The sequence below is a fragment of the Ascaphus truei genome, chromosome 11, assembly GCF_040206685.1.
Source record: "Ascaphus truei isolate aAscTru1 chromosome 11, aAscTru1.hap1, whole genome shotgun sequence".
NCBI lineage: Eukaryota > Metazoa > Chordata > Amphibia > Anura > Ascaphidae > Ascaphus > Ascaphus truei.
Genome location: NC_134493.1, coordinates 8,736,413 through 8,764,268, shown reverse-complemented (window position 1 = coordinate 8,764,268; position 27,856 = coordinate 8,736,413). Strand labels below are relative to the sequence as shown.

At 45.6% G+C, this 27,856-nt stretch overlaps 1 protein-coding gene across 2 annotated transcripts; it reads left to right on the top strand.

Moving 5' to 3' along the window:
* Positions 1 to 1,078: 1,078 nt before the first annotated feature.
* LOC142463029 (uncharacterized) lies at positions 1,079 to 10,977 on the top strand. 2 transcript variants are annotated; one of them, XM_075565238.1, is made up of 5 exons: positions 1,079 to 1,161; positions 4,297 to 4,709; positions 5,084 to 5,210; positions 9,120 to 9,193; positions 10,043 to 10,977. In XM_075565238.1, exons 2-5 carry the CDS (start codon positions 4,394 to 4,396, stop codon positions 10,426 to 10,428), a joined length of 903 nt encoding a protein of 300 aa, XP_075421353.1. In that variant the 5' UTR covers positions 1,079 to 1,161; positions 4,297 to 4,393; the 3' UTR covers positions 10,429 to 10,977. The 2 variants fall into 2 exon arrangements, with proteins under 2 accessions (XP_075421353.1, XP_075421352.1); XM_075565237.1 differs by lacking the exon at positions 1,079 to 1,161 and adding an exon at positions 1,930 to 2,087.
* Positions 10,978 to 27,856: the final 16,879 nt, after the last annotated feature.

Sequence of the window (27,856 nt, the reverse complement as noted above, 5' to 3'; positions counted from 1 at the left end):
TCTCCTCCTCCTCTCCTCCTGACCTATCCCTGTTGTCTCCCACTTCTCTCTCTGCTCCCTCCCTCTCTCCCATTGGTATACCTTCCTTTATAATCCCTATCTGTCCTCTCTATCATCGCTCTGCATAGTTCCTGTTATCCCTGTGTGTACAGTCCTATGCTTTGCTCCCTCTGTGTTCCAGCCTGTACCTGCTCCTGTATATCTTTGGATTTCCCTGGCTCTGACCCCTGCTAGTCCTGGACTACCCTGCTCTTTGTACCCCGTGAACCTTGCTACGAACTCTACCTTGTTGACCTCTGGAACCCTTGGACTTGGCTTACGAACTTTCACTACTCTGCTTTCTGTACCCCTGGACTTTGGCGCACGGGACGACCATTCTGACGTTAACCCTTCAAGGACGTTGCAAGTATAACCACTCTCTTTCTACAGGCCCAGCAACGCCATACCACACTCCGGGCTTGCCCCCACTGCTGTGGGTGTGTGGTAATACCGTTCCCACCTCAGTATTGGGGTCTTGCCAGGTCTGTGGGCATACAGGCGTGACACTCTGAAAATGTAGGTAGGCTACAAGTTAGTATACAGGGTTAACTTCCCTTAACAATATTGCAAGATTGTATGTTACTGTATGAAAATATAGGTAGGTTACAAAGTATAAAAAGTTGATGGCACCTTTTGTGTTTGAGTAGAAAAAAAAAGGTGCGTGTTTGGGAGAAAAACAAATACCCCCAGGGGGTGATAGAAACTGGCCGATTTCATAAGTTTATAAAGATAATATTTATGATATCCAGGGGTAAAGGGAAGAAATGATGTTGCTATAAAAGTATTTTTGGAAATGGTTCTCTATTAAAAGGCAACAAAATGTGTTTGCAAAAAATAGTCTATTACGGTGGTGCACAAACTGGGGGGCACAATATTATTTAGGGGGGGCGCGGTCTGCGTGTGGGGAATCCTGGGGGCAGGCAGAGCTGTGCATGGGTTGCCAGAAGCTCCGTGTTGAGGCTGCTTCTCTGCTCTGTGTCTTGCAGAGGGGTGGGACCTTGCTGCGGGGGCGGGGCTTTCCTTCCCTGCACACAGACATCCCCTCCTCCTCCTGTGTTACCCATCCCAGTTTTCAGCATCATGGGGGACTGGAGCAGGCTTACAGTAGTACTTCCTCCCGAGGTGAAAGTCTGTGACTTATGATTTTGTGTTGTATGTGTCTTGTGTGTGTTGTGATTGAGTGTATGTTGTGATTGTGTGTGTGCTGTGTCTGTGTTGTGATTGTGTTGTGATTAGATGCAGCGGTGCGCAAACTGGGGGGGGCGTATGGTCTCCAAAGCTTGGCGATTTGGGAGACAAACAAAATTGACTTTCAAGCACGCTCAGCAGCAGTCAATGCACACACACTCATGCTTGGAGAGTTGGTGATGTCACCGCTCTCAGCGGCAGTGTGGACACAGCCTAATTTTGCAAGCGCGAGCTGTTGAAATAAGTATTTAAACGTATTTACATTGTATTCCATTAACTAAAGGTTTTTTTTCATGTGATTTTTTTGATTACATCAGGCAGGGGGACCCGAGAAATATCATGGATGAAAAGGAGGGCTCGGCATAAAAAGTTTGCTCAGCCCTGGTTTATTAAGATGAAACTTATAGTCAGTAATTGCTGCATAGGGTCAAAAGAAAGTCTTAGGAAAAGGTTCACATTTCACTTTTGCTTCAGGTGAACGTTTAATTTTGGGGAGTTAGCTCAAATATTTCAGATGGGACACTATGGTGTATATCCATGGTCGCTCATCCCAATAGGTCTGAGCTGGAGGGGGGTTGGGGGGGATATGTGACAGAGTCCCAGTATATTAGGCAGCTATCTGTTCTATTTAGATCGGAAAGTGCAGCCACAGTGTAAATGTGATACATCCCAGAGTTTCACAATTGCTGAAGTTGGTGGATGGGAAATCCAGACCAGAGTTCACAGTTGTTCTAATTCCCCTCACCTGCCCTCCTAATTGAGGAAGCAAGTTCTTAAAGCAGTTTGCCTACTGCCTCTCTTGCTCCTAGAGCCTGGACCTGCTGCCAGCAGCTGTATGGGGATTTCCTGCCACCTGCAAGGTAACAAAAATCCTGGATTCTTGTGCTTACTAGAATTCTGTATCCTATTTTGAAGGCTGTGCATTTTTGTTTTCTGGAAAGCTGATACAGGTATACCCCGCATTAATGTACGCAATGGGTCCAGAGAATTTATGTAAAGAGAAAATGTACTTAAAGTGAAGCACTACCTTTTTTCCCACTTATCGATGCTTCGGTACAGGTAGGGAGCTGGTATTGCTGTTCAGGACGTGCTGACAGGCACATGCGAGTGTAATTAAAGTGAGTGTCCTTAAACCAGGGTATGCCTGTACTGTAAGTTGGCCAACATTAGAGAGGGAAATACTGACGTCTAATCAGCGCTCAGTTGAGCAGGGTTTTTGTTTCATATTTCACTAAAGATTTGCATCTGCTGGGATGAATAAAGTGTGCGTGTGTGCGTGTGTGCGTGTGTGCGTGTGTGCGTGTGTGCGTGTGTGCGTGTGTGCGTGTGTGTGCGTGTTCAACACTTCATAGTAGTTATATAATAACCTCTGTCCCCCCCCCCCCAACATATCATTCTATTTAGAAGGAACTGGTACACGGAGCAGGAGTATGGGGGAGATTGACACATCGCCCACTGACCTGTTGAGTGTTTATTTTTTTTAAATAAATGTGATATATATGGCACAGCGTTTCCAAAAGCTGCTAACAGGTCATGTATCATGTTGTGTTGACCAAATGTAAGTCATTATCCATTATATACAGTATGAAGCCTGAGAATCTAGACACACACATGCAGTCTGTGTATTACTGGTGATGAAGGGGTTAACAAGTAATCGTACACTACAGTGCACATGTTACTGGCAATTACTGGGCTCATATCCAAAGGCTGAGAGCTGAGCAGCTGGGCCTGAGTGACTAAGAGTTACCAGTATTCTGTCTGGGACAACAGCTGATATGCAAAAACAGCTGAAGTCCAAGAATAACCCTTAATCAATACAGGCAAAACCACTGAGCCCCTGGCAAGAAAAGGTGTCTGTCTCTGTGTGTCTGTCTCTGTGTGTCTGTCTCTGTGTGTCTGTCTCTGTGTGTCTGTCTCTGTGTGTCTGTCTCTGTGAGTCTACAGCAGAAAAACTATGATGCCCACACTGCTGAATTCCTCTCACCTAAAAAATAGAGAAACAAAGTTTAAGGAATAATCTTTCCCAGAATATATATGTAATTTTTTTTATTTTTATAGACCAGATATGTGGAAACTTAGGTGACGAGCATGGATGTTGGACATTTATGGGGTTGAAGTTTTATTTTTCTGCATTTTTTTTGTGAACTTAATGAACTGAACAGTAACTGTTGTGTCTGGCAACTGCTAAACATAAAAAGCAATAAAAGTCATTGTGTTTAGATGGTAAGACCCCTACCCCAACAACAAGAGCTGGTTAGGACCTTCGGTACATCATTCAATTCTTTGGTGAAAGTTCACGTTGGCTCCAAGTTATACTATAGACAAACACATTCCATGAGTGTTTATCCACTTCATTCCTTCTAGAGGTCAGTGAACTGAGATCAAATTGAGTCTCTGTATCAGTGTAGGAATGGGGCCAAGTTATTTTTTGTGCAAAATACATAATCCGAGATGTTTAAATTACGCAAAAATATACAGTAAATGGCATTTTCTTTTAGACAAAGCAACAGATTCAGCCAGAAAAGAGGAGTGGCTCAGTGAGTAAAGACACTGACTGGCACTAAATGTGAAGCAGTGTAACCTGGTTCAATTCCCGGTGTAAGCTCCTTGTGATCTTGGGCAAGTCACTTTATCTCCCTGTGCCTCAGGCACCAAAAACATAGATTGTAAGCTCCACAGGGAAGGGACCTGTGCCTGCAAAATGTCTCTGTAAAGCGCTGCATAAAACTAGCAGCGCTATACAAGAACATGTTATTGTTATAAGCAGAGACAAACCAGACAGATTAATGGAGAGACAAACAGTGTGTGTGTGTGTGTGTGTGTGTGTGTGTGTGTGTGTGTGTGTGTGTGTGTGTGTGTGTTACATGCATCTCACGGCATGGAGCAAGAATCATAGTAACAAGGAAAAGCAAACAAGACTTGTGTTAAATCATAATCCCTCAAAGGGTTAATGTGCAGTACAATAAAATGCCAGTGTCGTCCTCGCACACAAACCTTTTATTATGGGGCATTCAGAAGATGCTGAAGTAATTTTTTCTCAATACATCTGGCTGACTTTTCTCTTTCCAGTTTCACTTTCAGTGTAACTCTATATAAGGAATAGTTCTGTTCTGCAGTCAGTGATTGTCTGGAACTCAGAAGAGCAGGTCTGTCGAAGAAAACAGCCATGGATATAGATCAACTGAAAGAATACACCATTAATTTCAGCCTTGATAACTGTACTTTTGGAAACCAGGGCTATAACCGGGTCCTCCTGCAGCTGTTTGGGTATTTGGGACATGGGAAGTCCTCTTTCATCAACTCCTGTAAGTACGTCCTGGAGGAAGGAGAGTTTAGGATCTATGCAGATGCAGGACATTCAGATGGAGGAAAGACCACCAGAAGAATCACATATCCCCTCACTGACACCATCACTGTGGTTGATAACCGCGGATGCGCTACGATGAACAGTTATGAGACGGGAGAGATCTTTGCTCAGCTCGGTAAGTGCGGATCTGAGACAGTCACACTGAGCCACCCAGAGATTATTCATATATAACTTAAAGCAACGTGCAGCTTCTCCTCTGTCAGACAAGAGGTTAATTAGCACATTTGACTTGGTTATATTGCAAGTCTGACAAGTATCCATTGGTTTGTTGCGTAAAAATGTTTTTGCAAATAACAATATTATATAATGTAACAAATGTGGAGCAGAACTTTTTGTCCCTCGATTGCACATGGAAAGAATACAGTAGCTTCTTCTAATTGGTGAATATGCCTCCGTATGTCCTCATAACCCAGATATCCCACAGAATTAAATCTGTCCCCCGCCCCACCCTCCTCTCTCTGTTCCTAAAACCTGTACCCTGTTTCCCAGGTAATTTGCTGCCCCTGGATCAGGAGGTGGTGTGGGACACAGGATATCAAAGTATTATGCACAGACTGGTGGAAGGAGATATGGATGCAAATTACTCTGATTTTGTTGTTCCTATTTTTGTATACAGGTAGGTGACCAGCGCAATAAATCCCGGTGTCAGATCCTTGTGACTTTGGGCTTCTCACTGTGTCTCAGGCACTGAAAGTAACATTGTAACATCCCTGGGGAAAGAGCGCCATTATCTTTCTCATGTATTCAGGTCATTGTTAATCACACGTGTGAGCACATGACTTGTGTATGTGACTGTTAACCGACTAATCTCCCAGGATCCATTTGCAGGTAGCGTTTTGGCAGAGTGGCTATTTCTGTATACAGGCATACCCCGCATTAACGTACGCAATGGGACCGGAGCATGTATGTAAAGCGAAAAAGTACTTAAAGTGAAGCACTACCTTCACTGCCTTTTCCCCACTTATCGATGCATATACTGTACTGCAATCATCATATACGTGCATAACTGATGTAAATAACGCATTTGTAGCAGGCTCTATAGTCTCCCCGCTTGTGCACAGCGTCGGTGCAGGTAGGGAGTTCATCTTTGCTGTACAGGTCGTGCTGACAGGCGCATGCGTGAGCTGCTGTTTGACTACTGAGCGATATGTACTTACTCGCGAGTGTACTTAAAGTGAGTGTACTTAAAGCGGGGTATGCCTGTACACTGTTTGACAACTTCCTACAGTATAAAAGGTTGTGTTTGGTTATGGCTGCTTAATCACCTCACAATCCCAGATCAGGTCGCTCTTAGATAACATAACTTGTGGTAGACCGCTCACCAAATCTTAATAATAAATTTAATTTTCAATCAAAGCACAACCGGTGCAGGGGAATGGTAATATTACACACACACAAACCAGAAGATAACAAAATGTCCCATATAACCTCACTTCCAGACAAACACAGAAAACAAAGCCAGGGTTAGTGACCTTAAACAATACCTTGTATTTTTAAGATGTAACGTGTGTGTCCAACACATTGCCAGGGAATAATTTTAGATCCTTCAAGATGCCATGAAGTAGAAAACATGAAATCAACTTCATGTACAAACCTTTTAGGTAAATATACCTTATGGATTCAAAAACATCTTTAAACCCCAAGCCTTTCTTCTGTGACAGTGTCAAGAGGTCTTATCTCCCAATCATCACTCTTTTCCTTATGACATCTCTACATCTGCTTCTCTGAGAAAGGGGAATTATTTCATTTCAATTTATTGAGTGTAACATACCCTACATCTCTCTCCCTGTTAACACCAGATTTAATCATACCCACATCCTGGCAGAGGCGCCAAAAAGGGGGGTGAGCCAGGACTGTTGTCCCAAGCCTGGTGAGCTCGGGTCCCCATACCAGTCCATGTGTCAGTAAGAAAAAACATCTGACACGCTATCTTAATTATAGCCTGGTTAGGAGAGCCAATCTGGCCCTTCCTGGTGGGCAAGGCCTAGCTGATATAAGCAACTGCACAGGTGGGGAAAAATGTTTCAATCTTTCTGGCTCTGCAGTTACTTATACAGGATTCTAGTGTGTGTGTGTGTGTGTGTGTCCCTCCCCCAGGTCCTACCTGTGTCCGCAGACCCCTCCATGCGATGATGCCACCAAGGCTCTGTGACGACTCAGGAGATTCCTTCCCCTTCTTCTCCTTCTCTCCCCTCTCCTTCACTATCTACCTCTTCCCCATTGCCACAGCGCGTTCCCCACAGGTCTCGCGTACCCAAGTGCTCCCACAGTCCTTGCCATAATCCTCCCTGCTCCCCCGTGGTAGCTCCCTTACCTTCCCCTGTAGTGCCTTCCATCCCATTGCCTCTTCCGCCTGCAGTCCTTGTGGCGCGGCGTTCCGCGCGCTTGGTGACGCGTCCGGTGCGCGCGCCCCCTCTGCCCATGGGGGATGTGCGTGCATCGTCTCTCCTCTTGCTGGCCATCGCGCGGGCGCATTCCCTCTGCCTGGCTCCGTCCCCCTCCTGCTGCCTTTCCCTGCTCCGTGCGGGCCGCACCTGTGTTGCAGTCTGTGCGCGCGCATCCCCAGCTTACAGGGGCCGCGCGCACAGACTCTCCTCATCAGGATTTCCCTGTCTCCGCCTCCCAAGCTGATCAGGTCATTCCCAGGACTTCCCCTTCTGTCTCCTCCTCTTCTTCTCCTGACCTATCTCCAGCTTCTCCCACTTCTCTCTCTACTCCTCCCCTCTCTACCATTGGTGCACCTCCCTTTATAATCCCTGTCTGTCCACCTCTTCCTCGCTCTGCATAGTTCCTGTTTCCCTGTGTGTACCTGTCCTATGCTGTGCTCCCTTCGTGCTCCTGTGAATACCTGCTCCTATGTTATTTTGGATCTCCCTGGCTTTGACCTCTGCTCTCCCTGGATTACTCTGCTCTCTGGTTACCCCTTGAACCCTGCTACGCATACGACTTCGCGGACCTCTGGCTACCTAGGACCTGGCTTGCTCACCGACGACTCTACTCTCTGGATCCCCTGAACATTGGCTATCGGACACGATGATTCTTAAGGACACTCCCAAGCGTTGCAAGTATAAACTTAACAACTCTCTCTACAGGCCCAGCAACGCTATACCACACTCCGGGCTTGCTCCCACTGCTGTGGGTGTGTGGTATCATACCGTTCCCACCTCAGTTCTGGGGTCTGGCTTGGTCTGCGAGCATACAGGCATGACAGGCTCCCAGAAGGGCCCCCCTTTGTGGGCAGTTAGCAGCCCCTCCTTGCAACTCCAGGCTCCATCCTCAAACTAATCTCCCCCTGGCTCCTTGTCCTTTACCTCCTAACACTCCTCTGCACCTACCTTCCCCCCAGGCCCATACATTACCCCCTTCCCTCCTCTCCCAGGCCCATACCTTACCCCCCCTTCCCTCCTCTCCCAGGCCCATACCTTACCCCCCCTTCCCTCCTCTCCCAGGCCCATACCTTCCCCCCTTCCCTCCTCTCCCAGGCCCATACCTTCCCTCCTTCCCTCCTCTCCCAGGCCCATACCTTCCCTCCTTCCCTCCTCTCCCAGGCCCATACCTTCCCCCCTTACCTCCTCTCCCAGGCCCATACCTTCCCCCCTTACCTCCTCTCCCAGGCCCATACCTTCCCCCCTTCCCTCCTTTCCCAGGCCCATACCTTCCCCCCTTCCCTCCTCTCCCAGGCCCATGCATTACCCCCCTTCCCTTCTCTCCCAGGCCCATACCTTCCCCCCTTCTCTCCTCTCCCAGGCCCATACCTTCCCCCTTCCCTCCTCTCCCAGGCTCATACCTTCCCCCTTCCCCCCTTCCCTCCTCTCCCAGGCCATACCTTACCCCCCCTTCCCTCCTCTCCCAGGTCCATACCTTCCCCCCTTCCCTCCTCTCCCAGGTCCATACCTTCCCCCCTTCCCCCCTCTCCCAGGCCATACCTTCCCCCCTTCCCTCCTCTCCCAGGCCATACCTCCCTGCCCCCCCCCCCAGCCCCATACCTTCCCCCCTTCCCTCCTCTCCCAGGCCCATACCTTTTATTAATTTTGCCGTAGCACATAGACTAATAACAGGGGGCACAATGTATCTGTAAAATGTTACTTGGCATTTTAATGTAAGCAGGGCTTTGCTTAATGGGTTTATTGCCACACAACTCATGAACCCATAACACATAAAACCACAAGAAATCGAAAAATAGTTGTCTTAAAACAACCCATTGGTTGTCCTACTGCACACATACTAAAGACTAGCATACATTTATTATGATTCCCCCCCCTCTCCCAGGCCAAGATAAACTGTATTATTAGGGTCCTTCCTTATGTTCCTGTGAGGTCCCATCATACAGCCTCAGTAGTGTCCCTCACAGAGAGAGGAGACCTCGCTGCTCTGTATAAGTCCTCAGGAGATAGTAACACAATTCCTGCTCCTCAATGCCTGTAATGTCTCACCACAAGCTGGGAACGGTCTGGCCCCATTCTGTACATTTAGACACAGAGTCCCTGATTTCTGAGGGATTCACACTATTATCATTATTGTGCAGTGTCAAGACGGGGATTGCAAGACAAGAAGTTCCTGTAATAAAGGATTTACTTGACAATGCCAGGAAGCTGACAGGTGATAATGATCATTTCCTTTACTCATTTGGTATGTCTTCATATATTCATAAACCAAACTTCAAAGGCCTCAAAAGTATTTTCCAAATGGGTATTATAGATATTCAATATGACAAAAATACACAGTAAAATACTTATATAGCCTCTTGAAAAAGGGTAATTTAGTTTAACCATTTGGCCAAAGCGTTGTAAGTAAGTATTTTACTGTGTATTTTTGTCATATTGGATGTAGCATTGGGCTTCTCTGTCGTTTGTTGTATACATATGCCCCACACTCCTTTTTGACACTTATATACATATATATTTTGTGGGGGCTCAGGGGTTCCCAAATAGAGCTTGCTGGGTTTTGTGTGTTTTATTATAGATATTCTTAAGTTTACATCTGAAGAGACTTGAGATCTAAGGCATATTTACAAATCACAGCTATGAATAATTGTCATGTTGGTCAAATAAAAAGCATCACAACATGCAACACACCTAAACTTCTCCAGGACTAATACAGGAAACCTGTTAGGTCAGCATGAGTTTAAAAGAATAATTATACACAATGTGCACTACAATTTAATCTAAGATCCTAGTCATTAGATACATGGTAACCTTGCTAGTATCTATGAAGACATTCTGGATTGCTTCCAGTACACTTTATGTACTGTATTTATTAAAGCAAACTTGTTAAAAGTAGTGTGCATGGCACAATGCGCATCATAAGAGAACACTTTTTAACAGTTACAGATGAACAAATTTTGTCAAAAAGATCAGAATTACAATGTGTTGATGTGACAGTTCTGTGATTCCTTACGTCCATTAAATGCTGATTTAGTACTAATACATACAGTATTTTATTTGGCAGGACTTGATCCCATTGTTGTGCTCACATATAAATCTCAGGGGGACCTGACTGGTATCCAGGCAAAGTTTAAGAATATGGGAACTGAACATATATTTCAGCTGGAAAACTTCACCTCAAGTGACCATCTAAGAACCCGAGCAAGGAGCCAGGAAATCCTAACGTTCTGTCATGAAGTTTTGAAGAATGTTGAATTCCGCATGCGTGAGAGGAGGAATCCACAGCGTGAGAGGGCAGAACGCAAGAAATTTGTTCTGGAGTTTGCACATGAACGGGAGATGAAGCGAGAAATGGAAAAGAAAGAACAAGAAATGGCAGCGCAACAAGCAGAGAGGGAACGGAAGCGAGCCCATGATAGAAAAAATGAAAGCTCTTGTCTACTGCAGTAAGCCGCTTCTCCAGCTCAGGGGCTTACTCCAAATCTGCTGGAGCAGCCAACCCGGTTGTTTTGGGGTGCAATTTCCAAAGGATGTCAATGGGAATTGGCCAATTGGCTGATTTGGCAAATCTATATTATGCCCCTAAACCTGGAATAGGTCAAGTGTAGAACGAATGGGTCAAGAGAATTTTGGACAGATGGCAGGAGGGAAATTATAAGCAGATGGTGGGATGGAATTTTATGAAGGAGTATTGAGGTATACATACTCCTTTTTTGGGGGGGTAATTTGATTCTCAGACATTTTTTCCTTTGTTTCAAAGCATCATTACGGGGTTTGATCCAACTAAAAACTGCAAAACTGTAAGATTTTGTTCTGTTTGGCCAAATATAATTGTATTGTAGTTGCTTTCATCGGAGTAAGTAGGAGAAGAAACAAAGGCACAAAATATAACAAGATGTATTCAATTCTGTGTCTGAAACCATCTTTCTTCATTTTCCCTCTTTTTGTGATCTATTCTCTGTGTTGCTTTTTGTCAGTAATTAAACAAGCGGTGAGACAGACGGTTGCAATGGTTTTCCCTCTAGCGAATGAGTGCATCAGTATCTGCAGGGCCTAGGACTAGTGTCCACTGGGACCTCCCTCCACACCTGTCGGTGGCATTGCGTGATCCTCCCCCTCTCATTTATCTCCCCCCCTCAACATCCCCCCCTACCTCTACATCCCCCCCTCTCCCACACAACCCCACTCTATTATTGACCTCACCTGAATCTTTGTATCATGACAGAAACTGAGGTTCCTGAACACAGGCCCAGCTGTTGCTTGAACAGGTGTGTTGTTGCACAAGCAGGTCAGGGTTGCCAGAGAAGGGCCCTTTTCAAGCCACTTGTGGTCATCCAAGAAGGGTTCAGAACTGGTGTCCCGGGATCTGATTTTAGCAGCACCACCTGTATAGGCTACACCCAGCAACTGAACTGCTGCTCTAGGGAGACTAATCAGGGGAGGATGTGGGGTTCCGGTGGTGGATCAGCAGGCAGGAGGAGTGGTTGGGGTAGCATGGAGCCCTTTATGTGGTTAGAATTAGATCGTGATTGCTGTAAGCCTGTCTGGTCCAGGTAGTGCCCTGGTGGAACTTTGAGAAGCTGAGGGTGCCATTGGTGATAAGCTTAGTGAGGAGTCTCTGCTTGGAAAAGGTTAGACAGATGAAGTGCCTCTCCTCGAATTCCTGTTGAATCCCCAGGCTCTCCCTCATGGCATCCCAGACTCACCCCCTAACTCGCAGGTATTACAGGGATGCAGTTGCCTGCCAAGAGGAACCTGGTGTAGAAGTCTTCCAGTTGCCCATCCATGGCTCAGTGAGCAAATCTGTGTTTGTCCACTGCATACCTTGTGATGCAACACCACCAGCCGAAGGACTTGTCCTCCACTATGCAGAACAGGGAATTATTTTGACAGTCAATACATGGATCTGTAAGGCCTCGGCCATGTTATCTGCTTGCTTGCTGAAGCGTGCTGACGCGCGCTCCCGCTCAGCACTGAGCCCCTACAGCCGCAATTAGAGCGGCTTTAGTAGGGGCTCGCCTACGCTTCCGCAAGCGCGCGGAAGCATAGGTCTAAGCAGATTTTTAAATTCCCCCGCTTGCCGGCGCGACAGGCCGGTCACATGAGCGGTTCACCCAATGAGGGCGAACTTGAAACAAAGGCCAAACAACATCACAGTCTTTGTTGAACTAAAGTTGAGATAAGTGAAAATAGATTCAATCATAGACACCTTAATCACTATAACATATAAAAAAGGAACATAAATTAGTAATTAAACAACGTTACAGTATTTTAGTGTGGTGCAGTACCACTACACTCTATTATAACAAATCTCTAAACACTATCTAGTTGTGTTATGACCCCATAGTGCTACAGACAGTAGTAGTCCATAAATATACAGTAACAAAAACATTTTTTGAATAGTATTAAGTATCAAAAAGTGTGTGTGTTTTCTAAATGCCAGCTTTCTCAAACAGTCTCTTCTATAGGGTACGTATCACAGGTGACCTCAAGTGGCTCATTATTTGCTGAAATTAGAAAAAAGAGCAAACAGCAGAGGCACGCAAACGAGTATTACATTTTACTTGATCATTTTAAAAAACGATTTAAACAGTAGTGCCCTTACAGGAAAACATCATTTAGCGTTTTATCACTGGAATCCGAAGGCTCCTGCAATGATCATGTACACTCTGCTCCACGTTGTAACGGGAACCGTCCATGCTTGAAAAGATGGCCGCCGCTGTGCATCCGCACTCTGTGTGACGGATCTAGGAACAGCCTGAGAGATAATACCCTGTCCCACAATGTGCAGCCACTTTACCTTTTGTTTTAACATAGCTCATTATTCCCTGTATAGTGTAAGCTCTCTGGGTCAGGGCCCTCATTACCTTCTGTATCTGTTAGCGCTTGTTTGTCCTTTTTTTTAAATTTCAGTTTATGTACTTGAAATCGCTCTGTAACCCCACTGTACTGTGCTGCTGAGTATGTTGGCACTTTACAAATAAGTAAACAAGAATCCAGAGCGCAAATAAGTCCAGGATTATGTTAAAATAAAAGAGCAAAATATAGTGCAAAAAAGTATAAACAATTGGTGCGACTTTGATGTCTTAAAGCTATCCCAATCACATTTGTTGTGAGTAAATCAGGTGGTGTAGTTAATGAGTGACCAACTCATACTGTATGATCCTCTAGGCACCTCATCAGACCCACAGGGAGGGAGGGGTTGGGATTTACAAATAAAAAATGATATCGGTAGCTAAATCTGTTTTTTTATTTTATTTATTTTTTCGTATTTGATATGATTTTTTTTTATTTGTGTCCCATGTTCCCTATTTGTAAATCTATATTAACAGTCAGTAATTCCACTTGTTAGCACTTTAATATTGTACTTTATATTATACATTTATTCATTGCACATTTATACTATCAAAATAATATCAAATTGTTATTACTATTCATATTTTCACAGCCAAAAAAAAATGTACCCGTAGCTTTACATGTCCAAAAACTCTCCCTCTTGATGAGAAAAGAGCCTCCCTCCAGGGGTCTTATCTCAAAAGTACAAAAATATTTATTTAGACAAAATCGACGTTTCGATCCAACTATTGGATCTTTACCAAGATCATAATGTGAAGTGAACCCACTGCGTTATACACATAATCTCAGGCTCCCAGTCGTGTCCTGCCTTCCTCATGGGGAAGGACAACCTACAACTTTAGGGCGGTCCTGACCTTAAGTACAGCCAGGGAGCGGGAATGCTATTGGCCCAGCCACAACAGGATATGCCATCCCCTGCCGTAACTCAAGTGCAGTCCCAAAGGATGAAAGGGGAAAACCCCATGATTACTGGCAGACCTGTGAAACTGGTCACTTCAAAGATCTACAGTACCTACCCCCCAATATTGTATTGTATTGTATGTCTTTATTTATATAGCGCCATTAATGTACATAGTGCTTCACAGTAGTAATACATGTGGTAATCGAATAAATAACAGATAATATCAATAAGAGATCATGGGAATAAGTGCTTTAGACATAAACATAACATTAAGGAAGAGCAGTCCCTGCCACGAGTAGCTTACAATCTAATTGGTAGGTAGGGAGAACGTACAGAGACAGTAGGATGGAGTTCTGGTAAGTGCGTCTGCAGGGGGCCAAGCTTTATGTATCGTGTGTATAGTATTAGCCACAGTGCTATTCATATGCTTCTTTAAGCAAGTGTGTCTTAAGGTGGGTCTTAAAGGTGGATAGAGAGGGTGCTAGTCGGGTACTGAGGGGAAGGGCATTCCAGAGGTGTGGGGCAGTCAGTGAAAAAGGTTTAAGGCGGGAGAGGGCTTTAGATAAAAAGGGGGTAGAAAGAAGACATCCTTGAGAAGAACGCAAGAGTCGGGATGGTGCATAGCGAGAAATTAGGGCTGAGATGTAAGGAGGGGCAGAAGAGTGTAAAGCTTTAAAAGTGAGGAGAAGAATGGAGTGTGAGATGCGGGATTTGATTGGAAGCCAGGAGAGGGATTTCAGTAGGGGAGATGCTGAGACAGATCTAGGAAAGAGTAGAGTGATTCTGGCAGCAGCATTTAGGATGGATTGTAGGGGGAGACAGGTGAGAGGCAGGAAGGCCGGACAGCGGGAGGTTACAGTAACCAAGACGGGAGAGAATGAGCTCCTGAGTCAGAGTTTTAGCAGTCGAGCAACAGAGGAAAGGGCGTATCTTTGTTATATTGCGGAGGAAAAAGCGACAAGTTTTAGAAATGTTTTGAATGTGAGGGGCGAATGTGAGAGAGGAGTCGAGTGTGACCCCTAGGCAGCGTGCTTGGGCTACTGGGTGAATGATCGTAGTTCCAACAGTAATGTGGAAGGAGGTAGTAGGGCCAGGTTTGGGAGGAAGTATGAGGAGCTCTGTTTTAGCCATGTTGAGTTTAAGGCGGTGGAGGGCCATCCAGGATGATATAGCAGAGAGACATTCAGAAACTTTGGTTTGTACAGCAGGTGTAAGGTCGGGTGTTGAAAAGTATATTTGTGTGTCGTCAGCATAGAGGTGATATTTAAACCCAAAAGATGTTATTAGGTCACCTAGAGAGAGTGTGTACAGAGAAAAGAGAAGAGGTCCCATTTGACTAAGTGTAAGAAGGCATTTGTGGTCTTATCAGTGACTCTGTGGGCAGCATTTTGCGCAACGGTTTTCCTCTCTGTTTTTTTTACATAATCGTGGAATTTTTAGAGAGATCGTCTGAGGATCAGCTAAACCCTTGACTCATTTCTGGGACTGGTCTTGGGAGCATTTATTTGCATTTACACTCCCTGAACATTGCCCCGAGGAGAACTATTTTTTCATGTACTCTAACTTCAATGTTTTCAGAAGAACTTGTAAAGTTTTACTTGTAGAGACACATGTTCACTCTCGGCTTGGGTTATTAATATTACCCAGTACCCTGCACCTTCCCAGCACCCTGCACATTCCCAGCACCCTGCACCTATCCAGCACCCTGCACCTATCCAGCACCCTGCACCTGCCCAGCACCCTGCACCCACCTGGCACCCACCCAGTATCCTGCGCCTTCCCAGCACCCTGTGCCTTCCCAGCAACCTGCTCCTTCCCAGCACCCTGCACCTGCCCAGCACCCTGCACCCACCCGGCACCTTGCACCCACCCGGTATCCTGCGCCCTCCCAGCATCCTGCTCCTTCTCAGCATCCTGCACATTCCCAGCACCCTGCTCCTTCCCAGCACCCTGCACCTACCCAGTCCCCTGCACCTACCCAGTCCCCTGCACCTACCCAGTCCCCTGCACCTACCCAACCCATTGCACCTACCCAGGCCCCTGCACCTACCCAGCCTCCTGCACCTACCCAGCACCCACCCAGCACCCTGCACCTTCCCAGCATTATCCCAGCACCCTGAACCTACCCAGCACCTGCACCCACCCAGCACCCTGAACATAGAATGAGATACTAAACCCTGCCACTGTATATAGTTAATCTGATGTAACCTCCTTGGGATCCGGCTACAGAGCCACCGAAGGGGAGCTCTGCGACAAGTGTTCTGGGCCCGGTGTCTGCGGGGGGGCCCAGTGGCAGGACAAAGCAGTTGGGGGAGAGCCGGGGAAGCAGAGGCCTGTTTCGAAACAGCTGTCTGTGAGTGGTTTGACTGGCTTTGCATCTAATCTGGTTTTACTGGCTTTGCTGTGCTTAAAAGCTGTGCGAGCAGCAGAGCATTACCTTATAAGGGTTCCATGTAAAAATCAATTTCAGGCAAAAGGTGACACATTGTGTGGCCATTTACATGTCATTTCTCAGAATACCGATTTTTCGTGATGTTCTCAATTTATTTGTCATCGTATACCTTGATGATATTCTCATTTTTCTAAATCTTTGTCTGAACATATCCAGCATACCAAGCTCGTCCTCGTCCGTCTTCGTCAGAATCGTCTTTATGCCAAGATGGAGAAATGTATGTTTCATCAAAACTCTACTTCCTTCCTGGGTTACATAATCTCTGAAAAAGGACTCGCCATGGACCCTGAAAAACTGAAGGCAGTATTAGATTGGTCCCAGCCCACTTCACTCAAAGCCATACAGCGATTCCCTGGCTTTGCCAATTATTATCGTAAATTTATCCACAAATTCTCTACCCTGGTTGCTCCTATCACTGCCCTGACGAAGAAGGACGCTGATCCTTCCTCCTGGCCTCCGGAAGTTTGTCTTGCCTTCGAGTCTTTGAAGAAGGCCTTTACCACTGCCCCCATCTTGCATAACCCTGATCCCTCGCTTCCTTTCACGTTGGAGGTGGATGCATCTGATATCGGAGCTGGAGCAGTGCTCTCTCAAAGACGTTCTCCTCAAGATCACCTGCACCCATGTGGCTATTTCTCCAAGAAATTCTCCCCTGCTGAGATCAACTAGCGAACTTTTGGCTATCAAGCTTACACTCAAAGAATGAAGACACCTCCTTGAAGGTACTGAGAAACCTATTCTAATTGTTACTGAACACAAAAATTAATTATATATAGATGGCGCTCGACGCCTTGGTTCCCGTCAAGCTCGCTGGGCCCTTTTTTTCTCAAGATTTAATTATGTAATTTCTCACATTCCTGGTATTAAGAATTTAAAAGCCGATGCTTTGTTTCGTCAATTCACTTCTGAAGATAGGTCCGACGAGGTTCCAGAAACTATCCTCCCTTCAAAGTTTATCATTGTTGCCAATTCCTTCAATCTTTTGGATAAAATCCTGGACTCTCACACTCGGATACCTGAATGTCTAGTAGTACCAGAAGGCTGCTTATACGCTGCAACCAACTTCCGTCGAAAGATTCTTTACTGGGATCATGCTTCCAGGTCGGCCAGTTACCCTGGGATCAGAAGAACCGCCGATTTAATCAGACATATTTTTTGGTGGCCAGAGATGCTGAACGACATAAAGGTATTTGTTTAATCTTGTTCAGTCTGTGCTCAAAATAAGTCCGTTCGAAAAAAGCCTTTTGGTCTGCTATGTCCGCTTCCCATTCCGGAACGTCCTTGGTCCCATTTATGGATTTTATTGTAGAGCTGCCTGTTTCCAATGGTATGAATACCATCCTGGTCATTGTGGATAGATTTTCCAAGCAGGCCCATTTCATACCCCTCAAGGGCCTTCCCAACTCTGCCACTCTAGCGGATGTCTACATCAGAGAGGTCTTTCGCATACAATGGGTCCCTGTCTCAATCGTCTCTGACCGTGGATCACAATTTGTGTCATAATTCTGGCGAGCCTTTTCTCAAAGGCTCAATTTTTCTCTTCTTTTTTTTTTCTTCCGGGTACCACCCGCAAACCTATGGACAGACTGAAAGGGTAAACCAATCATTAGAGCAATACCTAAGATGTTTTGTTTCGGATACACAGGATAGTTGGGCTGATCTATTACCATGGGCTGAGTTCGTGCACAACTCCCTCAGAAACGAGTCCATCCAAGAGTCGCCCTTCTTCGTCAATTATGGCTTATATCCAGGCGGACCGTCATCGTCCAGAAGCGCTCAGGCTTAAAACAGGAGATAAGATATGGCTCTCATCAAAGAATATCAGATTAAAGACCCCTACCTTAAAATTGGCTCCCAGATTCTTGGGACCCTTCAAGATCCTGGAACAGGTTAATCTTGTGACGTATCGCCTGGGACTTGCCTCCCTCTATGAAGATACCTTCGGTATTTCATGTCTCTTTTCTGAAACCTGTCAAGCAGAGTCCCAGGTATCCTGATGTTCCTCCTCCTCCTCCTGTACTGGTACAAGGTAGTGAAGAATTCGAGATCCAGTCTATTATCAACTCAAGGTACTCCAGAGGAAGAGTACAGTTACTCGTACATTGGAAGGGCTTCGGGCCCAAGGAACGCTCTTGGGTATATTTGGACCAGATCAACGCTCCTGGCTTACTCAGACAGTTCCACGCCTGGTACCCGGAGAAGCCTTTCATGGATCGTCCGGAGTCCGATCCCCAAGGGGGGGGGGTACTGTGAGGAATCAGGGAACACGTCCCTTGCAGCATGTTCCCTCCTCACTTACAATACTGCAGCTGCTGCTGCCTCCGCTCTTCCCCCCCGCTTGTGCGCACACCCCCACTCTGCTTACAGAGTGCGAGTGCACCCGCTCCTCTTCCAGAGTGTGACGGAGCCCCCTCGGTCGCGCGGCACACACGCGTGATGTCGCACAACGATCCCCAGCTGTGTGTCAAGCTACTAACGAGCCCCTTGTCTGCCTGCATCTATCCCAGCTTCCACTGAGGCCGTGCCTCCGCTCCACCTCCCAAGTCATTGGTCACTTCCTGTATAAAGACCCAGTCACTGCTCAGTCTCATTGCTGAGCATAATCAAGGGTAGCCTTTGCGTGTGCCTGCTGTGTCTAGCCCTGTTTTGTCTAGTTCTCTTGCAGTTAACCCTACGTATACCAACCTACTGGGCCACGGAAAGTTCTTGCGCTTCCAAGATTTACGTAGCAAATATGAAATTTCAGAATTGGATACATTTAAATATCTCCAAATTAGACACTTTTTACAAAAAATATCCCCGAAGTTAGAATTTCCCCCTCTCACCAATTTTGAGAAATTGTGTCAGATTGGCACCCATCAAAAAGGTCTAATAACCTATATTTACACTGGGATGGAGATATCAGCGGACACCCCTGTCCACGAGTACATACTCAAATGCAGCGGAATGGAATATAGTTATTGACAGAGAAGATTGGGAAGATATATGGGTTTCTGCCTCAGGAACTTTTATATGTACCACGACAAAGGAAAATATTTATAAAATATTATTTCACTGGTATCTTACCCCAGTGCGACTAAAACAAATCTACCCTCTGGCCTCCGATCTCTGCTGGAGAGGCTGTGGACAAAGGGGAGACATGGCTCACAATTTGTGTTCGTGTCCAGAAATTCAGAAATATTGGCTTACTGTACAAACTCTAATAAAAGAGGTTACGGACCTCACAGTACCTATTGATCCACTGACCTACCTACTGAACATGCCAATGGAGGAAATTGACTGACCAGTGAGGAAATTAATCTCCTCCATTCTCAAAGTGGCGAGATGTGCAGTTGTGGCCTCCTCGAAGAAGCTATCTCCCCCCTCTAAACAAATGATTAAAAAGAGGATCAATGAGATAATGTTTATGGAGAGGCTGACTGCTTTCCTTAAACAATCTACAGAAGCTTTTTTTTATAAAAATCTGGGAGCCTTGGCTAATTCTTTAACTGAAGCCTAATGCTCACCTCTAATATGTGAGGAGGTGAACTGGGCTTTGATGAATAGGACTTCCCTGAATCCAAATGAAAGGTTCTCGGTCCTCGGCGACTGGGGAAGGGGGTCAGCTCCCCTTCCCCCTCCCACCCATCCCCCTCCCCTGCTTTCCTCCCCCTCTCCTCCCCCCTCCCCCTCCCATCCTCCTTTTGCCACCCCTCTCTTTTTCTAGCCTCTTTCTTCTCGGTCCACATTGTGGCCCAGAGGCCTCACCTCACTCGGTGATGTTCTTTCCTATCCCATTTCTTATTCCTTAAAAAACATTTTTGTATTGGGCAATATGTAATTTATTATGTTTTGTCGTTTAGTATATAACTGCCTAATAAAAACGTTGGAAAAAAAAATGCAACTACACGTCAATAAAATTGAGTAACAACATTCCCAACTTATGGAACCAAGATGTAATTATGTATAGAGACATTTCTATGAACAGATCTTGTAAATCTTTACACATCTGATGTAATTCTAATTGTGATGTTATTGTATTGTTGAAATATGATGATGTGTAATTAATACGCTCTTTATTCCAGAATAAAGCAATATTTCTTAAAAAAAAAAAAAAAGTAGCATGTTTTAAGTAGAATACAGTGTGGAGTTGAACAGGGAAGACCATTGGACAACTGGACTGATCTCTTACCCTAACAGACATCTTTTTCTTCTCTTCTCAGGTAAAGGCCAAATTTGATTCTGCTGTCTCCTAATCACCCCTTAGGCTGGTTCTATAGTGCGGGCGTGCGGGCGTGCGCTACGTTTTAGTTGGCTGAGGTGAGTCAGCCTTTCTATAATGGTGCCGCGCGAGCGCACCGACGAGGGAGAAGATGAAGAAATTAATGATTTTGCGCCGCTACCGGCGCTGTAATGTGTATGTGTGTGTGTGTGTGTGTGTGTGTGTGTGTGTGTGTGTGTATGTGTGTGTGTGTTTGTCAAAGTTAAATAAATAAAAAATATTTTTATTACAAATTTTTTTTATTTTTAAAATATTATTTAATACATAATTCACAATCTCTACACACACATACATGCACATACAGTACCTTCACTCACAGCATACACACGAAAAGCATGCGGCACGTGCACGCGCGTTCGAACATGCACGCGCGCAAGGCCGCAAACAGTATAGAACGGCCCTTAAGTGCCCATTTGACTACATTCAACTTGTAACACCTAGGCAGGACTACACCCTGCTTAAAAATGTAACAATAGTTTAAATGGGCTTCACAAGTGCTAATTAAGCTAGTTGGGCTGAAATGAATTCATTCATGTGATTTGTAAGACCTATATAACTAGAACGCACTGGGGAAGCAGAAATGCAGGGGCAAGCAGCATTCATTTAAAGTAGCATATTTTAAGCAGAATACAGTATGGAGTTGAACAGGGAGTTCAACAGAAGTGAAACAAGGGGACAGCACCTACTGGCCCTGATTCCTGGATTTTGAACAGCACTGGAATGGAGGACATTATCTATCCCAGACTGTGTTTCTTGGCACTAAACTATTGCTGCCATGCCGCCACTACTGTTTTTATTTGCTTTGACCTCACTTCTTTTCAAAATACGCACCTCCTTCTACCAGCCTCATTATGTCTCTAACTCTATTCATATCTCCATCTCTCCTTCCTTCGCCACATCTCAGTTCACATGAACTCCTTTCTTACATGCGCCCTCTGACACCACACAGCTATATCCCCTGCACTAAAACGCACCCCTACAAATCAGCCTCACACATTCTTTCTTTCCATGCTACTCCTTCTCGCTTCTGGGGATATCTCTCCCAATCCTGGTCCCTGCCTTATTTCTGTATGCTCCTGTCCTTGCCTTCCACATGCAACTCCTACTCCTTCGGGTGTTTACCCCTCTAACCTGATACCCATCCCCTGTCACCCTCCTTTCTCTCTCCCTTTCTCCTGTGCCCTTTGGAATGCTCGCTCCCTTTCCAACAAGCTCCTTTCTGTGCATGACTTCTTTTTCTCTCACTCTCTGCTTCTCTTTGCTTTAACTGAGACCTGGCTCACTCAGTCTGAAGGAAAAGAAAAGTGTACCGGGCGCGTCTATGTAACAAAGTGGAAATTCACATAAATGGTGTAATCACCAAAAATACAATGTGATAGTGATAGTATACAAGAAATAAATGTGATTATAATAAGTGTGATAAACAACCACCACCAAGTGTTCCCAAATAAGGTTGCTTATACAACAAATGTGATAAAATAAGCTGCTAAAAAAAACCTTATATTGGACCGTTCGCTGATAATCCTCGTGGATATATGTGTTAAGAGGAATAACAAAATATTGTGCAGCCAATAAATAATGGACCCTATCTAGTATAGGCAATATATCTCACTCACAAATGCAAGGAAAATACGAGCAGAACAGAGATTCTTCTCTCTCTGAAAGGAGCTCTTTCTGTAATCTCCACCTCTAATCTCTGGAGACAACTGGATAGACCCTGATTAGGCTCTGGATATCTTCTCTGTGATAGTTGTTCTTTAACGTATGGTCATCAGGAAAAGAAAGAAAGAACCACAATAGTGCAATATTGCTAGTATATGGTATGTATATATTGAAATAAAATGCATGTAGAAATAAGTGCACTCACATTTTGTGCAAGGGTAACATACGTGGGAGAGAATAGTAGAAATGCAGAGAGATCTCGGCAGCTACCCGGCTTTCGTACCACTGCATCTGCATGCGTCACTTCCGGTGACATCTCGCTTCAGGGCGGAAGTGCTCGTGCGGTCTCTCCGGTTACTCAAGCTTTGCCAGTACTCTCTGTAAATGCAGGATCTGATGTCTCCCAGGCTCTGCCAATCGATTCAACGCGTTTCGCTGTTGCTTCGATTCCTAACCTCATCTTTTGGTCTTCAAGAGTGGACTGCAGTCAGCACCCACAAAGATGGCCACTACCTAGACATGGTTTTCACTAGAAACTTCTCTCTCTGATTTCTCCATTTCCCCTTTTCCTCTCTCTGACCATCATCTCATCTCTTTCTCTCTTTCTCTCTTCTCCCCTTCTCCACCTTCATCTACACCATGCTTCTGCAGAGACCTGTGTTCTATTAACCTACCAGCTTTTGATTCCACTTTACGCTCCTCCCTCTCCTCTCTCAGCTCTGCTCCAGACCCTGACAATCTAGTCAGGAACTACAACTCTGTCCTATCCTCTTCTCTTGATCTACATGCCCCGATTTGTCTCTGCCATTCTCGCCCTTCTAACCCCAGACCCTGGTTAAATTCCTATACGCGCATGCTGTGTTTCTGCGCTCGTTCATCTGAAAACCTCTGGAGAAAATCTCACACTCTCGCAGACTAACTTCACTACAAATTGATGCTATCCTGTTTAAACTCTGTCCTCTCTCAGGCTAAACAAACCTACTTTTCCTCACTAATCAACACGCACAAGTCTAATCCATGCCGACTCTTCTCTGTCTTTGACTCCCTACGCAGACCACCCTCTGCTACCTATTCTTCTTCCTCCATCTCACCTCAGGACTTTGCCGACTATTTCAAGGAAAAGGTGGAATCCATACGTCAGGCCATCCCCTCCATATCCTCCTCCCATCCTACACCTCTTCCTAACTCTCCTCCTGCATTCCTTGACTGTTTATCCGCTGTCACGGAGGAGGACGTGCAATTGCTGATCTCCTCTTCTCCCTCTACTACATGCTCTCTTGACCCCATTCCCTCCCATCTCCTAAAACCCCTTGCTCCTACTATAATGCCTACGCTCATACAGATATTTAACACCTCCCTCTACTCTGGTACCTTTCCATCCTCCTTCAAGCATGCAACAGTTATACCATTACTCAAAAACAGCAAGCTTGACCCTACCTGTCTTTCTAACTATTGACCTGTCTCCCTCCTGCCTTTTGCCTCTAAACTCCTTGAACGTCTTGTATTTTCTCGCTTGCTCCATTTTCTCAACACCTATTCTCTCCTGGACCCTCTACAATCTGGCTTCCGCACTGCTCAATCTACTGAGACAGCCTTCAGTAAAATAACTAATGACCTCCATGCTGCCAAAGACAGTGCTCATTACACTCTTCTCATATTGCTCGACCTCTCTGCAGCATTTGCTACTGTGGACCACCTTTTTCTCCTTCACATTCTCCATACTATTGGCATTCATAACAAAGCTCTTTCCTGGATCTCCTCTTATTTCTCCCAGCGTACTTTCAGTGTCTCTTTTGCAAACATCTCCTCCTCTATTGGTCTCTCTGTGGGGGTACCCCATGGCTCTGTCCTGGGACCTCTTCTCTTTTCTCTTTGCACACTCTCACTAGGTGACCTAATCACTTCTCTTGGGTTCAAATATGACCTATATGCTGAAGACACACAAATGTACTTTTCTACCCCTGACCTTACTCCTGCGGTACAGACTAAAGTTTCTGAATGTCTGTTGGCTATATCATCCTGGATGGCCCTCCGCCGACTTAAACTTAACATGGCAAAAACAGAGCTCCTCATACTTCCTCCCAAACCTGGCCCTATTCCCTCCTTCTACATTACTGTTGGAAGTACCATCATTCATCCAGTAGCCCAAGCACGCTGCCTAGGGGTCACATTTGACTCCTCTCTCACATTCTTTTCTCACATTCAAAACGTTTCTAAAACCTGTTGCTTTTTCCTCCACAATATTACAAAGATACTCCCTTTCCTCTGCTGCTCGACTGCTAAAACTTTGACTCAGGCCCTCATTCTCTCTCTCCTGTCTTGATTACTGTAACCTCCTGCTATCTGGCCTTCCTGCCTCCCACCTGTCTCCCCTACAATCTATCCTTAACGCTGCTGCCAGAATCACTCTACTTTTTCCTAAATCTGTCTAAGCGTCTCCCCTCCTGAAATCCATCTCCTGACTTCCTATCAAATCCCATATCACACACTGAATTCTCCCATAGCTTTACACTCTTCTGCTCCTCCTTACATCTCAGCCCTAATTTCTCGCTATACACCATCCCGGCTCTTGCATTCTTCTCAAGGATGTCTTCTCTCTACCCCTTTTGTATCCAAAGCTCTCTCCTGCCTTAAACCGTTCTCACTGACTGCCCCACACCTCTGGAATGCCCTTCCCCTCAATTTCCGACTAGCACCCTCTCTATCCACCTTTAAAACCCACCTTAATACCCACCTGCTTAAGGAAGCATAAGAGTAGCTCGATGGCTGATAATTAACACCTCATACATTAACCTTGGCCCCTTGCAGACGCACTTACCAGAACACCCTCCTACTTTCTCTGTATGTTATTCCTACCTACCAATTAGATTGTAAGCTCTTTGGAGCAGGGACTCCTTTTCCTAAATGTTACTTTTAAGTCAGAAGCACTTCTTCCCTTTGTGTTATTTATGTCTTATTATGTGTTATTTATACCTTATTATTTATATGATTGTAACTATTACTGCTGTGAATGTACATTAATGGCGCTATACAAATAAAGTATATGAAATAAATGCTGCACACCTATAAAAAATATATAATAAATGGTACAATAGCCGGTGCTCCTGTGCATGAACGATAGCCTGTAATCAATCCAATGCAAGTAGTAGCTGAAAGAACACAGGGCACACACAGATTTGAAACGACTAACTCACACAACGTTTCGACCTTAGAGGTCTTTATCAAGTGACATAGTGGCCACTATATCACTTGATAAAGACCACTAAGATCGAAACTTTGTGTTTGGCTCAATAAATGAGTTAGTCATTTAAAATCCGTTTGTGCCCTGTGTTCTTTCAGCTACTGCTATACAAATACAGGCAGTCCTCGTTTTACAACGCTTCGTTTTACAACGAATGGCTTATCCAACGCTATGCAATGCATCCCTATATTCATTTTTACAACTCCAAAACGGCTTATCCAACGCTCTTACGACGCTTTGTTTATACACACATACACATAAACATTGTTGCAAAGCGTCGTAAGAGCATATATATAATATTATATTATACTATATTGTAATATATAATATATTATTTATTTTGTTATATTATATATATATATATATAATACAGTATATACACTATATAATGTATGCGTGTGCTGCATATCTTATTGCCTGCGTAAAATATTTGGTGTATTTTAGTGTTGAAAATGCCTTCAGGAACGGAACCTTTCATTTAAACAGTGTTCCTATGGGAAAATGTGTTTCGCTTTACAACGTTTCGCTATCCAACGCCATTTTGAGTACCGCATTGTGTTGAATAACCGAGGACTGCCTGTAAAGTCATACAAACATACGGTACATATTTATTATTTTTTTTTAAAAAGCTGTGTGTGCTGAGCACGCGCATAGTAAGTGAAACTTCTTTGTTTTTTGTCACAAAAATTGTATTTTTGATGGTGTTGTTTTTAATTAAAAATCACAACACAATTTCACTTCCAAAACACAAAGAAGTTTGACTGCATGTTTTAGCTATTTGCACGTGTGGCCGTGACCCCTGATTCACCCCAAAGAACGGGAGGTTGCGCTTGCAAAGAATCGTTGCAAAAGCCCGCGAAGGAGGAGAGTGCATTTGGCGGGAGAGAGAGCAGTCCCTTGACCCAGCAGCCCTGCGGGGAGGGTCAGGTGAGAGAGTCTAGCCTATGGGCGGAGGAGTTGCCAGAGATATAGGCAGTGGTTGCGCGCACGTGGAGCCAGAGCTGGTTGGAGAGGAGATGGAGAGACTGTGAGGGGAGGTTGAACCGCCCCGGCGCAGGCCAGGTGCCCCAGGCCCAGCCAGCTGAGTCACCTTAGAGACAAGCTGAGCTAAGGATCGCCTTAGTAAGGTTCCTGCCCCGCCCTAAGAACTGTTGGTTTTGACCGGGACTATTCTGTCGAGAGGGAGGTCTGGGCTCAGACCCCTTTGGAGTTGCCAGAGTCCGGGTGGGAGCGCCCCGGACCCTAGGGAGAAAGAGAGAGATAGAACGGTGTCGACGCACAGAGACCCTTTTTGAAGATCGTAGCAGTTCCGAGCACCGGAGTGCTCGGCAGGTATTTCATCAAGTGCACCAACTGTAACTCTCATTCATCCGAGACATAGTGGCTGCGCAGTCACCCATACACACACATAGGGCCTTCTGTGAGCGGGAGGACTAAGCAGTAAGAATTGGACACGGGGTGGGGTCACCCGGTGGCGGGTGTGGGGATTATTGTTGGCATCCGCCGAGGCGCAAGTTGTGGTGCGTCCGCCGTGGCGCCAGGAGATGGTGACGTCCGCCGTGGCGTGTTATATAATGTGTACCCGTATACCGGAATGTTATGGCATGTAATGTACCGTGAGTTTGACCTGCCAGTAAACGAGATTGGTTTAGAACTTGGCTGTGTAAGTGTAATTCTTGCATATACGTCCTGCGAAGACTCACTCCCCCTTTGGCGGGATCTGTCGCAGGTGGAGGCGCTGCACCCGTTATAAATATTGCACGCACCCCAGGCTCTCCGTGGCAGAGACTTAGGCCCTGTGAGCCAGCAGGTAACACAGCACATAGTAGCAGCTTGCTAGTGATAGGAAGCAAAGCTACACACGTCTATTTTTATAGTAACTGAATTCTTTGTGTCTGCGTGTGTCAGTCAGTGTGTGTGTGTGTTTCTCTCTCTCTATGGTGTGTGTGTGTCTCTCCCTGTGTCCTACCCCCCACCCCCTCCTGGCCTCCTCCCACCCCGGTGGAGCTGCTGACAAGGGGGACTCTGTCTGAGTCTCCTCCCCCGGCGGAGCTGCGGGCTGTGTTTCCTGCTGCAGAGGTACGGGACATGGGAGGTGCTCGGCAGATCACTGGGGGCGGGGGGGGGGGGGGATAAGCACATCACTAGGGGCGGTGTTCGGCGCATCACTGGGGTGTGTGTGTGTGTCAGTCTGTGTGTCAGTCAGTGTGTGTATCAGTCAGTGTTTGTGTGTCAGTCAGTGTATGTGTGTCAGTCAGAGTTTATGTATGTGTCAGTCAGAGTGTGTGTGTGTGTCAATCAGTGTGTGTGTGTGTGTGTCAGTCAGTGTGTGTGTGTGTGTCAGTCAGTGTGTGTGTGTGTCAGTGTGTGTGTGTCAGTGTGTGTCAGTCAGAGTATGTGTCAGTCAGTCAGTGTGTGTGTGTGTCAGTCAATGTGTGTGTGTGTGTGTGTGTGTGTGTGTGTGTGTGTGTGTGTGTGTGTGTGTGTGTGTGTGTGTGTGTGTGT